General features: G+C 39.1%; 1 protein-coding gene across 1 annotated transcript; it reads right to left on the bottom strand.

Annotated features, from left to right (window-relative positions):
- Positions 1–8472: 8472 nt before the first annotated feature.
- LOC106972207 (putative protein FAM172B) lies at positions 8473–9276 on the bottom strand. The gene has a single exon (XM_027077502.2). The coding sequence runs from the start codon at positions 9274–9276 to the stop codon at positions 8473–8475; it is 804 nt and encodes a 267-aa protein (XP_026933303.2).
- Positions 9277–14989: the final 5713 nt, after the last annotated feature.

Genomic DNA, 14989 nt, shown 5'->3' with positions numbered 1-14989 from the left:
AATCCCGCCCCCTCTTCCCGGCGCTTCCGGATGACGTCACGATACAAGGGGAAAGCCTTCTGGTCTGAAAAACAGCGCGGTCGGGAAGAAAGCTGGTAGCTGGCCTTGAGGCCATGCCCACGGCCTCTTAACAGGGTGTGCTTGTAGCTGGTTTTAGTCTATTACACAACTATTTAGAAAATTTATTTTCCTCCTCTCTTAACTTATTCTCTGCTTGCTCCCCGTATTTATAAGCATTTAACATGGTGTTAAAATAAAATGATGTTTTCACAAGTCTCACTCAACTTTAAACTGATGCTAGGAATGTAACATGAAACTTTGTGCCTAGTTTATCACCAGCACCTGGTACAATGCTTGGACTATGGTAGGCGACACTATCTCTCACTCCCCTTAACTCATTTGTTAAATTTAATGTGAAAATGAAATTAAAGCCACATAGTGCAAATTAGTGGCCTTTGGGTCAAAATGCAGTCTGCAGGTGTTTTGTTTAGTCAGCACATTTTCAAGTATTTTAGTTCAGTTGTCATTATTAAATTATAAGGCACAAAATCAAACACTGGGGGAAAGGACAGTCTTTTTCAAAGAATGGTGCTGGACAAAGTTGGACCCTCAACCTAAAACCATATAAAAATTAACTCAAAATGGATCAAAGACTCCAACATAAAAGTCAAAACTATAAAACTCTTAGAAGAAGACGTAGAAAACTTAATGACATTGGATTTGGTGATAATTTCTTGGATGACCCCAAAAGCACAGGCAACAAAAGAAAAAATGGACGTTTTGCACTTAACCAAAATTACAAACTTTTGTACATCAAAGGACACTATTGACAGAGTTATAGATGTGGAATATATTTAAGAGGTAAAAATGGTAGAATTGCTGATTGATTGGGATTTTGGTGTAGAAGGAGAAGAAGAAGCCAATATTCTAGTTTGAGCACCAGGGTAGACGTGATTAGTAGTGCAGCGAATGGGGAAAAGGAGTGGATGGGGTGAGGGCAGAGATGGTGTGAGCAGTTTTAGACCTGATGACTGAGCTCCCTTCAAAATCAGATGATGTCTCCTTTACAGTATATGGTAGTTGGCTGCATGGGTCTAGAGTTTGTGGGATTTTTAAATTTTTTTTTTATTTTTTTAATGTTTATTTATTTTTGAGAGAGAGAGAGAGAGTGCACATGTGCAAGTGGGGGAGGGGCAGAGAGAGGGAGACACCGAACCTGAAGCAGGCTCCAGGCTCTAAGCTGTCAGCACAGAGCCCGATGCGGGACTCGAACTCACGAGCCATGAGATCACAACCTGAGCCAAAGTTGGATGCCTAACTGACTGATCCACCCAGGCACCCCTGCATAGGTCTAGAGTTAAGGAGAAAGAGAATGGACCATAGGCAGAGATTTGAGAGCTATGAAAGAGTCTTTGAAACCAGAGTCTGTGAAACTATGTGGGTGGAAGAGATTACCCAGTGTCTGAGTAGAGAGGAAGAGTAAACAAAGGAGACTGAAAATGAGCAGCTAGAGAGACAGGAAGAAAATAATCAGAATGAGAGAAACCAAGGGAGTGTTTCAAGGAAGAGAGAGACCCAATGGGCTTCAAATGGGTCAACTGGGTCAAATGCTGCCTATACATTATGTAGCACAGGCTGAAAAGCATCCATTGCTTTGGGACCATATACTGAGACTTGGAGGCTGAAGCCAGATGAAGAGTGGGTAAGGAATGAGTGGATTATGAGAAAATGGAGTCAGCAAGTGTAAGTGTTTTAATGAAATTTGGCAGGGGCAATATACAATGGATTCAGTCCCCAGATGTGGCATCTAGGAAATTTGTGTTAATTATTATGACTGCTATGTTGGGAGAGACTTGATCAACTTAAAGGATTGTTAGCAAGGGAATTAGGAAAATAAAAGACAGTGAGAAGAGTGAACATCCTGAGAAGATTGAAACAAGTGGTATTCAGAGGACAGTGGAGGGAACTGGTCTTGGACAGTAGGAGAAAATTCTACTTCTATAACAGGAAGACAGGAAGAAATAGGTGGGGATAGAAGCCAATTTATAGACATGACAGCTTACTTTGCATTTCCATTTCTGGAAATGGAATTAAGTCTCTTATTTTTAATTTGTATTTGTTTTTAAATTATGTGGAATACAACTGGAAGGATTGGTTTTGAAGAGTGAGATGTGACCCTTGCCTCACTACAGGAGGAAAAGATAAATGTGTCAGTTCACATGGATCATAATCATAGGCTTAATGAAGAAACCCCTTTTGTTGCTTTCCTCGGGGAGGAAATTATAGGCCACATGATAATCCATCATAACTTTGACCTCACAGGAGGTAAATTTAACTTTATTACCTCCGTAGCCATTTATTATTTAGTCTTCCTAACAGTGGTTCACAAAGTATGGTCCCTAGACCAGCAAGATCAGCATCAGCATCCCTTGGAAACTAGTTAGAAAGGCAAAATTTCATGCCCCACCTACCAATTCTACTGAATCAGAAACTATGGCAGTAACACCCATCAATCTTTGTCTTAATAAGACCTCCAGGTTATCCTAATACGTTCTAATGTTAGAGAACCACTGTGTTTGAAGAAACATTGAAAAGCAAGTAAGGAATTTCTTTAATGTTTTTATTTATTTTTGAGAGAGAGCCAGAGCACAAACTGTGGGAGGGGCAGAGAGAGGGAGACACAGAATCCAAAGCAGGCTCCAGGCTCTGAGCTGTCAGCACATAACCCTACACAGGGCTCAAACTCCTGAACTGTGAGATCATGACCTGAACTGAAGTCGGATGCTTAACCGACTGAGCTACCCAGGCATCCCATTCTTGTTTTCTTTTTAATAGACTTACCTTAGCAAATTTGCAAACAATGTTCTCCTTGTTGTTAAGATATGTTTAGTCTAGTATTGGAAAATCTTTTTTTTAATTTTTAAAAACTGTTTATTTTTGAGACAGAGAGAGACAGAGCATGAACGGGGGAGGGTCAGAGAGAGAGGGAGATGAGACACAGAATCTGAAGCAGGTTCCAGGCTCTGAGCTGTCAGCGCAGAGCCCGACGTGGGGCTTGAACTCACAGACTGTGAGATCGTGACCTGAGCTGAAGTTGGAAGCTCAACCGACTGAGCCACCCAGGTGCCCCAAGTATTGGAAAATCTTGATGCATTCTGCTTACAAACAATGATAATAGCCTATTACCTCTAACTATTTTCCACAAGAAAGGGAGAAAAAAATCATCATATTGACGTCACAAGATCTTAGGATTTTCCTGAAGGCCTCTCATATCAGTCTTTTTAAAAATTTTATTTATTTATTTTATGTTTTTATTTTATTTTTTGAGAGACAGAGACAGAGCACTAGTTGGGGAGGGGCAGAGAGAGAGGGATACACAGAATCTGATGCAGGCTCCAGGCTCTCAGCTGTCGGTACAGAGCGCAATGCGGGACTTGAACCCACGAGCTGTGAGATCATGACCTGAGCTGAAGTCAGATGTTTAACTAATTGAGCCACCCAGGCGCCCCTCTCATGTCAGTCTTTTCAATATCAATATACATCTCTGGTATGCAGTTTATAGCTGAGAACTGGACATGTCCTTTTTCCCTTCAGGCTTCAAAAACATAGATATCAGAAGTCAGAGTATGGGAACAGATAGGGTGATGCTTGGGAAAGAAAGCTTAAAAAACCTTATTTTTCAAAGCAAGCATTTATCTGTAGCAAAAATGCTGATGTTTTGAAGAAAAGGAGAAACCAGTTTCTAAATGTACAGAGCTGTTGGGGCACCTGGGTGGCTCAGTCTGTTAAGCAGCTGACTCTTCATTTCGGCTCAGGCCATGATCTCATGGTCGTGAGATCAAGTCGCACGTTGGGCTCTGTGCCAACTGCACAGAGCCTGCTTGGGATTTTCTCTCTCCCTCTCTGTCTGCCCCATCCTCTGCTCTCTCTTTCTCAAAAATAAATAAAATAAACATTAAAAAATAAACATACAGAGAAATTTATTAAAACAAGAAAAAAATTAAAATGTCAAGATAAACATAGTTTTAGAGCAAAGATAATCTTATGACCAACAACTGAGTTGAGTTCCTGTACCATTAGTTTCAACTGACATCATTTCTGATGTGGTGGTCCAAAATATGTTCCCCAATTTTTTGACACTCTCTCTAAAAAGTGGAGCCTAATTACTCTTCCATTGGATTTAGTGACTCACTTCTAACCAATTAAAAAATAAAAGTGGGCCAGTATGCAACTTCAGAGAGTAGGTCATAAAGAGGCAGTGCATTTTCCTGATTGCTCCTTCACCTGGATGATTCACCTTTGGGGAAGCTGACTGCCATGTCCTGAAGACACCCAAGTGACAAATTTCAGAAACTTCAGTTAGGCTTCTCTGAGCCCTCTTCTGGAATAGTCCTCAACCTTGGCCTTCTGTAAGGCTGCACAGTTTAGTCTTAGCAAGAATCTTGCTAAATCAACACCCCACTCTTGATATCTGATCATGTTCCTCATTCCCCACTCTTGATGTCTAAGTCCTTGACCTGCCTTTAGTAATAAGCCCCTTATCCTGATGTCTCCTCTTAGTAGTTTTCTGTCACTGACACCCTCACTCTGCTCTTTGGTTACAAATTTCCAGCTATCTTTGCTGTATTCAGAGTTGAATTCATTCTCTCTTCCCTATTGCAATATCCCTAGTTGCAACAGTTTTGAATAAAGTCTTCCTTACCATTTTAACAAGTGTCAGAATAATTTTTTTCTTTAGCAGAAGCAGCCTATGGAAAAGGTCCACGTGGTGAGGAACCAAGGCTTCCTGCCAAACAGCCAGTCAGGTTTTAGATCACTGCAACTCCAGACAATCTTGACTGTATGCTCCTAAGCAATACTGAGCCAAAATTACCCACTAAACTTCTTCTGAATTTCTGAACAAGAGAAACTGTGAACTAATATTTTTTGTTTTAAGCCACCAAATTTTGAGGTTAATCTGTTATGCAGCTATAGATAACTAATACACCTGACTACCAGATTAAATAGTAAATTGGGAGTTATGAGAAACATCAACTCCAAGTTAGTTAAGTGCAAGATAGAATAACTTTCATGGAAACTTTTTAAAAAACTTTTTTCTTTTTTGGTGCTTTTCATATTAAGTGCATTAAATGCATTCTAGTTAGACTATGTCAAAAAGGACTCCAAAGCTCACCTCATTTACAAATTGGAAAGTAAGGACTGGGAGAGAGTAACTGGTTTAAGCAAGCCTTCATTAAAATCCTTCACTAACCTTTCCTTAAGCAAAGGTTCATTTAAAACCTGCACATCCTGATTTACAACTCAGTGTTTTTCCCCCCATTATGCCACTTAAGACATGGTACAGAAAGAAATTTGAAATATGTCTTTCTGATAAAGATTTGTCTTAGTCTGTCTGGGTTGCTATAACAGAGTATCACAGACTTGGAGGCTTAAACGAATGTTTATTCCTCACTTTTCTAGAGGCTAGGAAATGCCAAGAGCAAGGCACTGGCAGATTCCATGTCTGGTTAAGGGCTACTTCCTGATTTACAGACGGCTCTTTTCTTGCTGTGTCCTCACATAGCAGAAGGGAGTTCTCTGGGGTGTCCTTCATAAGAGCACTAATCCCATTCATAAGGACTCCACCTTCATGACCTAATCACCTTTCAAAGGACCCACACCTATCACATTGAGGATTAAGATTGTAACATATAAATTTCAGAGGGACACAAACATTCAGTACATAACAGGGATTATAGTACATGCTGGGTTAAAAAAAAACACTGTGAATAGGAATATTAGAAAGACACTAGAAATAGCTGTATCAGAAAAATCTGTATGTTGGGACTCCTGGGTGGCTTAGTCGGCTAAGCATCTGACTTCAGCTCAGGTCATGATCTCATGGTTCGTGGGTTCAAGCCCTGCATTGGCCTCTGTGCTGACAGCTCAAAGCCTGGAGCCTGCTTTGGATTCTGTGTCTCCCTCTCTCTCTGCCCCTCCTCTGCTCAGTCTATGTTTCTCTCTCTCTGTCTCAAAAATGAACATTAAAAAAAATGAAGAGAAAAATCTCCATGTCCTATTAGATATGGTAGAGTTAATTCTTCAAATGTCATGTCTTGTATGGGTTCTTCTCTTACCCATCTATGGACAGAGCTAAAGATAATTTGTAACCCCCTCCTTTTTCTCTTTTTAAACTTCTGGAACAGGGGCATCTGGGTGGTTCAGTCATTTAAGCATCTGACTCTTGGTTTTCAGCTCAGGTCATCATCTCACAGTTCATGGGCTCAAGCCTTCGTCCACCTCTGCACTGATACCACAGAGCCTGCTTGGGATCCTCTCTCTCCCTCTCTCTCTGCCCCTCCCCTGTTTGTGCTCTCTCTCTCTCCTCTCTCTCTCAAAGTAAATAAATAAACTTAAAAAAAAAAAACTTCTGGAACAGCCAAAATAAATTTTTTTTGTCAGTAGTCCCTATTTCAACAAATAGTATTTCTATCCATCTAGTTGCTCAAGCCAAAAATCCAGGAGTCCTCCTTCTTATTTCCTTCTCCTTATTCCTAACCTCCAATCATAAAATTTTGTTCATAGGAATCACAGTATTAGTATTTAGCATAAGTATTAAGTAATTAAATATTAGTATTTAAGTATTAGTGTTAACTATATTAGTATTCGTAGTTAAGAATTAATATTAAGCATTTCTCAGAATACTACCAAAATTAATTTGGTCTCCCAGCCTACAAGCTTGTGCTTCTTCTAATCTATTCTCTGAACTGTAATTAGGATATTCTTTTTTTTTTAATTTTTAATGTTTATTTTTGACAGAGAGGGAGAGAGAGAGCGAGCACACAAGTGGGTGGGTGGGGCAGAAAGAGAGAGGGAGACACAGAATTCGAAGCAGGCTCTAGGCTCTGAGCTGTCAGCACAGAGCCCAACATGGGGCTCCAACCCACAAACCATGAGATCATGACCTGAGCTGAAGTCAGATGCTCAACCAACTGAGCCACCCAGGCACTCCAGGATATTCTTTATAAAATGTAAATCTGAGAATATTCTCCTGTCTAAAACCATCCAGTGTTTTCTACTGTTATGAGAATAAAGTCAAAAATCATAACCATGGCCATTGCAGCCTTAAGCAAGCTGCCTCTGCTTATTTCGTTAACTTAACTTTCTAACTACTGACAAAACCTCTCCTTGACCAAATCTGAGTCTGGCTCCTCTGAGCCCTCCTCTCAGCTAGGCTCTGATGTTGGACTCCATCGTTGGTCCACTTAGTCCAGTTTTTGTTGTTGTTGTTGTTGATGTTGTTGTTGTCACTTAGTCTAGTTTTAGCAAGAATTTGGCTGTCAGTGAAAATTTCTCATTTTTGGCACTTAATCATCCTTTAGATCTGATAAAATTCCTCATCCTCCACTGTCAATGTGTTATCAACCTGGCCTGGCTTCAGTAAGAATTACGCTGAGTCAGTCTAGTAAGAATCTCTCTTATGCCTGATGTTTCTTTCCTCTTAGTTAATTTTCCATTCACTGATCCTCACCCTACACTTTGGCTATAATATTGCCCCCTCAATTGTCCTTGGTGAATTAGAAGTTGAGGCTGATCTCTCTCCCCAACTTCAAAACCCCCATTGCAGCGATCCCTCTTAAAGTCTTCCTTATATCTTTAATAAATGTCATGAATAATTTTTTCTTTAACACGGCTCTCCCATAATTTTTTAGCTTCAGTTAACTGGACTATTTTCTCCCACCTCAAGACCTTTGCATATGCTATTCCTTTGCCTATGAATTTGTTTTCCCAACTGCTGTTGTCTTTCAAACTAAGCGTCATTTTCTCACAGACGTATTACCTGTACCCCAAGGCTGTTAGCTCTCATACTAGATGTTCCATGGCACCTTGAATTTCTGAACACTTCACACTTTCAATGTGTTGTTCATTGTGAACTCCATATGGATAAAGGCAACGTTGGTCTTGTTTGCTGGTGTCCTCAACACGTACTATTGATGGGGACATAGTAGACACTCAAATATTAGCTGAAGGTATGAGTAAACACCTAAAGTAAACTTCAACATAAGAACAATAAATTCAAACAGAACACAAACATACAAAAATGGAGTTTATAATCATTTTTATGTTCACTTATAATTTTAGTATGGCATTAACAACATAGAAACTGAAGACTGACTTAGTGTTTAATTTCTACCAACTGCAGTTTTGGTGTCATTCTATTAAGACATAAGAGAGGTTTTCAAAAGATCCTCTAACTTGACTAATACTGTAAAATATTAATGATGGTGTTGACTGATGCCCAGCTCATCAATAGGCTACAAAAAAGAACATATTCACTTTTCAAAAAAAGTAACAAATCAAACCTCAAGCCAGAATATAACACTGTGTATATTCTTTTCATAACATAATACTGCAGAGTATTCTTTTTCTTCTAGCATCTACATTCGCAGCATTTCAGTGGGACAAAAAAATCTTAGGTGACAAAAAAGTAAGTTAAGCAATTTGCTTTCTTTTTGTGGAGCTTCTAGTTACTATTGGCACTCGAGAAAAATTAATAGTTGTTTTGGCTTTCAAAGCTTTTTTAAAGTATTTAAAAATTGACTGAAGGCTAGAGGAAGGGGCTAAGTTGTGTTTTTCTGTACCAGCAGAAACCATAGGAAACTCCTGTTTTAAAACAGTAGCTGCAGGTTTATCCAAAGGCTTAGGGCTTGTCACCCATTCACGGCAGTGGTGCTTTATCCAGGCCAATAACTGAACATCACTTCCCAGCTGGTGTCCTACATGATGTTCAGAGTCAATAAAGGCAACAGCATATACTTTGTTCATCACTTCCCACTTTTTACGAACAAGTAAGTCCATAAAAACCAAGCCTCCGTAACCATGTACAATGAAGGCAACATCCTTGCCTTCAGTCTTTGAAATGAAGTAATCCCAAATGTAAGCCATGTGTTCTTCAGGAGTGTTGCTGCATCTTTTAGGGGTGCACTGGAGAGGTTGCTGGACAGATAAAAAGTTCTCTGCTGGAACCATTTTTAGGGAAGATGACCCCTTAGTTTGGGTTAAAAGGCCTTTCCGCTCTTCTTCCATGTTTAGGTCGATGAAATTGTCATTGGGGTTTAGCACAATTACATCATAATGTGCTTGCAATGCCATTTGAATACATGGTATCTGACTTCCATGTTGGAGACCATGATGTATTATTGCCTGCTGACTCCACTGACCAGCTCTAAAGACTCCTTGGTCTTGAAGAAGAACAAGAAGAACAGAACGATGACTTGTTAATGCTCTCTCACTCATGAAAAAGAAGCTTCTTGGTTCTTTATCAGCCTCTGGTGGGATATATACTTTTTGTAATTTGCATACTTTCTCCAAAAGCTCATAAATATATTGTTCAAGCAAATAGCCAAGGGCCTGGTAGCGCTTGCTGTTCCTCTCAAAGACATTTTTATAATAGTTAAAAACAAAAGGCCTTTGTGTCTCAGTGTGTCTCAATTCAGCTTTTTCATTGAAGTCATATTTAAGTTCTTCTAGTAAGTCAGATTGTTCAATAAATTTTTGGAAGCTCAGCTCCCGAGTAACTGGTAACCACTGAAAATAAAAAAGCAATAATCTGTCAGTGGTAGAAAAAACTAAAAATATCCGCTTGTTAAATTATTCCTGTGGGAAATCATTCTAAAATTAAGTACTTCACTAATACATTACCCTTTTAATCTAAATTAAGGACTGAGTTAAGGACTTAATCTGAGTTAAGGACTTTAACTCAAAATAATTGTGAATGATGCAAAGTAGTAAGGGATAATTAAGTATGGGAAAATGGCCAGACCATACATAATGATAGAACTGACCCACAATCCATAGCAACTTGCCCAGGAAGCCAACCCCTTATCTACAATAAATAGCCCAGGAAGCCAGCCTGCTATAAGTCAGATTTGTACGAAGTCAGACTACTACCTCTAGTGACAATCCAGCAAGCTAAACAATAACCTCTGTTACAACTGGCCACAAATGGCCAGGACTTGACTAATAACTGAGAGCTTTCCTAATTTTTATCCCTGCTTCCAAATTAGGACCCATGAGAAAAAGCCAAATATGCATCCCTAACCAATCACACAGAATATTCTGCTTTTAGTTAGCCCACCTGCAGCTTCCCCAGGCCAACAGCCTCCAATCAGGACATACCAACAGCCTTTCTTATTTTCCACTATAAAGCTTTCCCAGTTTTCTGCCTTCCTTTGAGTCTCTGCCAAAATGCAAGTGATGTGGTTGACTACATTGATATAGCTAGCACAGAATAAATAGGTTTTGCTTTTCTCATTTGGTTTGGCTTTATTTCCACAGTCAGCATTCAATAATTTTTGCTGTTAAATAAATGGCAGGGGATGGCAGTGGGGGTGAAATGCGAACCAGGCAGTACAGGTTATGATCAATTTATCTTACAATGAAGATATGGTATTTCAGATGTCTGAGAAGAAAAAAGTGGCTGACTAAAAAGTTAATTTAGACAGTTATTGTGGACAAAGCCTAAAAGAAAAGACTTTGAAAGGTTAAGTGGCTTGCCCTGAAGATTATTCATTAAATTATTATTAAATACACAATTGGGTACTGAGGTTGTCGGACTCTAAAATTCATGTTCTTAACTAATACATGAATATGTTCTCTGCTTAATTTCTTAACATTGACAGTGGTAATCCATGACTCACTTCCAATAAGTAGCAGTGAAAATGATTTTTAATTACACTCATGAAACTATCAAGGCTTATGGCAAAATTAAGATGGTGCTTGCTTACTTTATTTTCTTAACTCTTTTCTCACTTTCTGAAACTTATTCTGATTCCCATATGTAACGGCTATGTTATGAAGGTGTTTGGTTGTCCAAACCACCCAACGTATCTAGACTGTTCTCTATTCCCTCCTGTTCCATTAAAAAACTGTTTTCTGGGGTGCCTGGGTGGCTCAGTTAGTTGAGCGACCAACTTCGGCTCAGGTCATGATCTCGCGGTTTGTGAGTTCAAGCCCCACATCGGGCTCTGTGCTGACAGCTTGGAGCCTGGAGCCTGCTTCGGATTCTGTGTCTTCCCCTCCCCTGCTCATGCTCTGTGTGTGTGTCTCTCTCTCAATAATAAATAAAACGTTAAAAAAAAACCTGTTTTCTTCTAGTGTTGCTGATCTCAGGGGCCATTATGTAATTAATGTCTTTCCAAAGTGTAAATGACAGATAGACCTAATTATCCTTTAAAAGGAGAAGCCTTGGGGTGCCTGGGTGGCTCAGTCTGTTGGGCTGGGCATCCAACTTCGGCTCAGGTCATGATCTTCATGGCTTGTGAGTTCAAGCCCTGTGTCGGGCTCTGTGCTGACAGCTCAGAGCCTGGAGCCTGGTTCAGATTCTGTGTCCCTCTCTTGCTCTGCCCTTCCCCTGCTGGTGCTCTGTCGCTCTCTCTCAAGAATAAATAAAACATTAAAAAAAAATTAAAAGGAGAAACCTCTTGGAGGGAAGGTGGGTGGGGAATGGGCAAAATGGGTGATGGGTATCATGGAGGCACTTGCTGTAATGAGCACTGGGTATTGTATGTAAGTGATGAATCTCTAAATTCTACTCCTGAAACCAATATTACACTATATGTTAACTAACTAGAATTTAAATAAATAAATAAATAAATAAATAAATAAATAAATAAATAAAGAGAGAGAGAGAGAGAAGTCTGTCGAATTAGATTGATTTAGGTTTAAACCCTAGCTCCAAATTTTCAGTTCTAGTGACTTTCAGCAGGTTCTTACCTTCTATGAGTTTCTTCATCTTCTGAGTTTTACTTTATGCTATTTAATAGTGATCCTTATTACTCTCTATCTTGCTACTCTGCTTTATTTTTCTTCATAGTCTACATTACCACTTAATACATAATTGCTTGTATATTTTTCAACTTTACGTCTTCCCTCACTAGAATGAAAGCTCTAGGAGAACAGGAATTTTATTTAACTACTATATCTTCAGTGTTTAGAATGCCCTCTGGCACATACTATATAAATTTTTTTTGAGAGAATAAATGCAAAATAGGGATAACATTATTTCACAAGGCTGTTGTGTGAAATTAACTAATGTAGGCAAAAACCATGCTACATAGTGTCTCATGCATGGAAGGTTCTGTGAAATTAGACAGGATGATATTCATTTTTGAGAAATGTGAAATAAAAAACCATATATATCTCTTTCCAGCCTTTCTTATTCACTTTAACATTGTGATATTTATCCATTTAATAAATGTATTTCTACATCATTCATTTTGTTTTTGGTGTTCCATTTCTTGAATATGCCATAGTTTAACCATTTTCCTGTGGAAGAACATTTAGATTGCTCTAATTTTCTACTATTATATACAAAACTGAAATGGATGTTTTTATAGCTATATTTTTGTGCACATAGCAAAAATTTCCCAAGGCAATATACTTGAAGGTGGAATTTCTAGGTTATATCAGCATCTTTCACTTCACCAGACATTGCCAAATTGCTCTTTAAAAAGAAAGTTCTATTTTATAAATTGGCATGGATGACCAGGTTTGCACAGAAAACCAATAGTCTCTCAGATCTAAAATACCCTGTTTAGGGGTGCCTGGCTGGTTCAGTAGAAAGAATATGTGACTCTTGATATTGGGGTCATGACGTAGAGCCCCATGTTAGGGGTAGAGATTACTTAAATAAATAAAATTTAAAAAATACTGTTTATTCAGATGCTGGTCTGAAAATTGCCTTTTCCTCTACTGAGATACAGTATATTTAAAGCTCAAAGAACTGGGGCGCCTGGGTGGCTCAGTCGGTTGGGTGTCCGACTTCGGCTCAGGTCATGATCGCACAGTCAGTGAGTTCAAGCCCTGAATCAGGCTCTGTGCTGACAGATCAGAGATTGAAGCCTGCTTCGGACTCTGTGTCTCCCTCTCTCTCTGCCTCTCCCCTGCTCATGCTCTGTCTCTCTGTGTCTCAAAAATAAATAAAAACATTAAAAAAAATTTTTTAAAAACACATCAATTTCTTCTTCTTAAAAAAAAAAACCTCAAAGAACTAAGCAAAGAATTTTGTTAGCTATTTAACTCTTTTTTAATCAGAAAGTAAAATAAACAAAATCAGTATTTTCATTCTTTTTAAATAAGTATTAAAAAAATTTTTTTTAATGTTTATTTATTCTTGAGAGAAAGACAGAGTGCAAGTGAGGAGGAGCAGAGAGAGACACAGAATCCGAAGCAGTCTCCAGGCCTTGAGCTATCAGCACAGAGCCCAATGTGGGGCTTGAACTCGTTAACCATGATATCATGACCTGAGCCAAAGTCTGACACCTAACTGACTGAGCCACCCAGGTGCCCCTTAATCAGTATTTTCTAATAACACATAGCACAACATTTAATGATCTTTTCCACTTTTGTTCAGTGTTTGTATACTTAGTTGTTTGAGACACTTCTCAGGGCTGAAGAATGAGAGTTTGCAAACTGGAAAAACAAAATGGCACATAGATATATAAAGGATAGGTGGTGATGGGGTGAACAGGAGCAAGGTAGAGAGTATCTTCCAGAATGAAAAGCTAGATGATTTCTAGCACATTTTGCTTGGTTAATATCCTCCAACCTGAAACTCTCCCCTAAATTTATATCTAATTGTCTACTAGGTATATATTGACTTAGATGTCAAATAGCCATCTCAAGCTTAACATGCCCAAAATACCTTCTTCAATTTGCTCTCTCTAGTCTTTACTATCTTAGTACATGGCAACTTTATTCTTTCAGTTGCTCATGCTTTAAATGTTCCTTCTCTCTTTTACACTCAATCCAATCAATCAGCAAATCTTTAGGCTCTTATTTTTTTTAATGTATTTTAATTTTTTATTTTTTGAGAGAGTGCATGTGTGTGCAGGGGAGGGGAGAGGGAAAGAGAGAGAGAGAGAGAGAGAGAGAAAGAGAGAGGGAGAGATTGAGAGAGAGAGAGAGAGAGAGAATCCCAAGCAGGCTCCATCTCAGGAACGTGAGTTCATGCCCTGAGCCAAAATCAAGAGTCACATGTGAAGCTCAACAGACTGAGCCACCCAGGCATCCCTAGGCTCTGTTATTTGAAATACACCTGTAATCTAATCACTTATCAGCCTTCCACCTCTATCACCCTAGTTCAACTCAACAATAACTTTATCAAGTAACATTATCAAGTCTCCTATATAATCTCTTTGCATAAGCTCTTATCATCATGCAGTCTGTTTTCCACATAGCAGCTAGAGTGATCTTTTCAAAACCTCTAAATTGGATCTCACACACCTGTTCAAAATTCTCAATGGTTTCCCCTCTCAGAATAAAAGATTAGGTCCTTATCACTGCCTGCAAGGTCCCACATTGCCCTTAGCTCTTCAATGTCATTGCCTTACTTGCCTACTCATCTAGCTGCATGATCTGGCTCTTAGCTCTTTCTCAGGTGTCATTTCCCACTATGCTCTTACTTCACTCTAGCCACACCTGGCCTTTTTGCCTCCAACTGTGAAGCAAGCTCCTGTTTAGGGCATTCCCCCTCACTATGCCCACAGCTTGGAACACTCTTCCTGTAGATATTTCATTTCCTTCACATTTCTGTCCACTTGTTATCTGATTAGAGATGTGAGCATTCTATCTGAAAGGGCAATTCTAATTCTTCCTCATTCTCCTATCTATGCTTAGCTCCTTCCCTTCTCTTTCCTTCCTTTCCCTTCACTTTCCTCCCTCTACCTCTCTTTTTTTAAAGCACTTATTTCCTACCAGCTGACATATACTTGCTTATTTTCTGCACCCCCTTCCCCCGCCAACCCATTAGAATGTAAGTTCCATGAGAACAGGGACAAAGACTTTGTTTTGTTCACTACTGTATCTCTAGTTCTTGGAATAATGCCCGGTACATACTAAGCACTTAAATATTATTGTTAGAAATTTACGATTTTTGCTAAGGGCATAAGTTAGTAAAGAGCAAAAGACCTCTAGCTGCATATACAGGAGAAAGATGCACACAAAGCTC

The sequence above is a fragment of the Acinonyx jubatus genome, chromosome C2 (genome assembly GCF_027475565.1).
Source record: "Acinonyx jubatus isolate Ajub_Pintada_27869175 chromosome C2, VMU_Ajub_asm_v1.0, whole genome shotgun sequence".
Lineage (NCBI taxonomy): Eukaryota > Metazoa > Chordata > Mammalia > Carnivora > Felidae > Acinonyx > Acinonyx jubatus.
This window is presented reverse-complemented; position numbering and strand designations above follow the sequence as displayed.

Coding starts and splice junctions, on each gene's coding strand:
- LOC106972207 (XM_027077502.2), bottom strand. CDS start 9,276: ATGAGTGAGAGAGCATTAACAAGTCATCGTTCTGTTCTTCTTGTTCTT.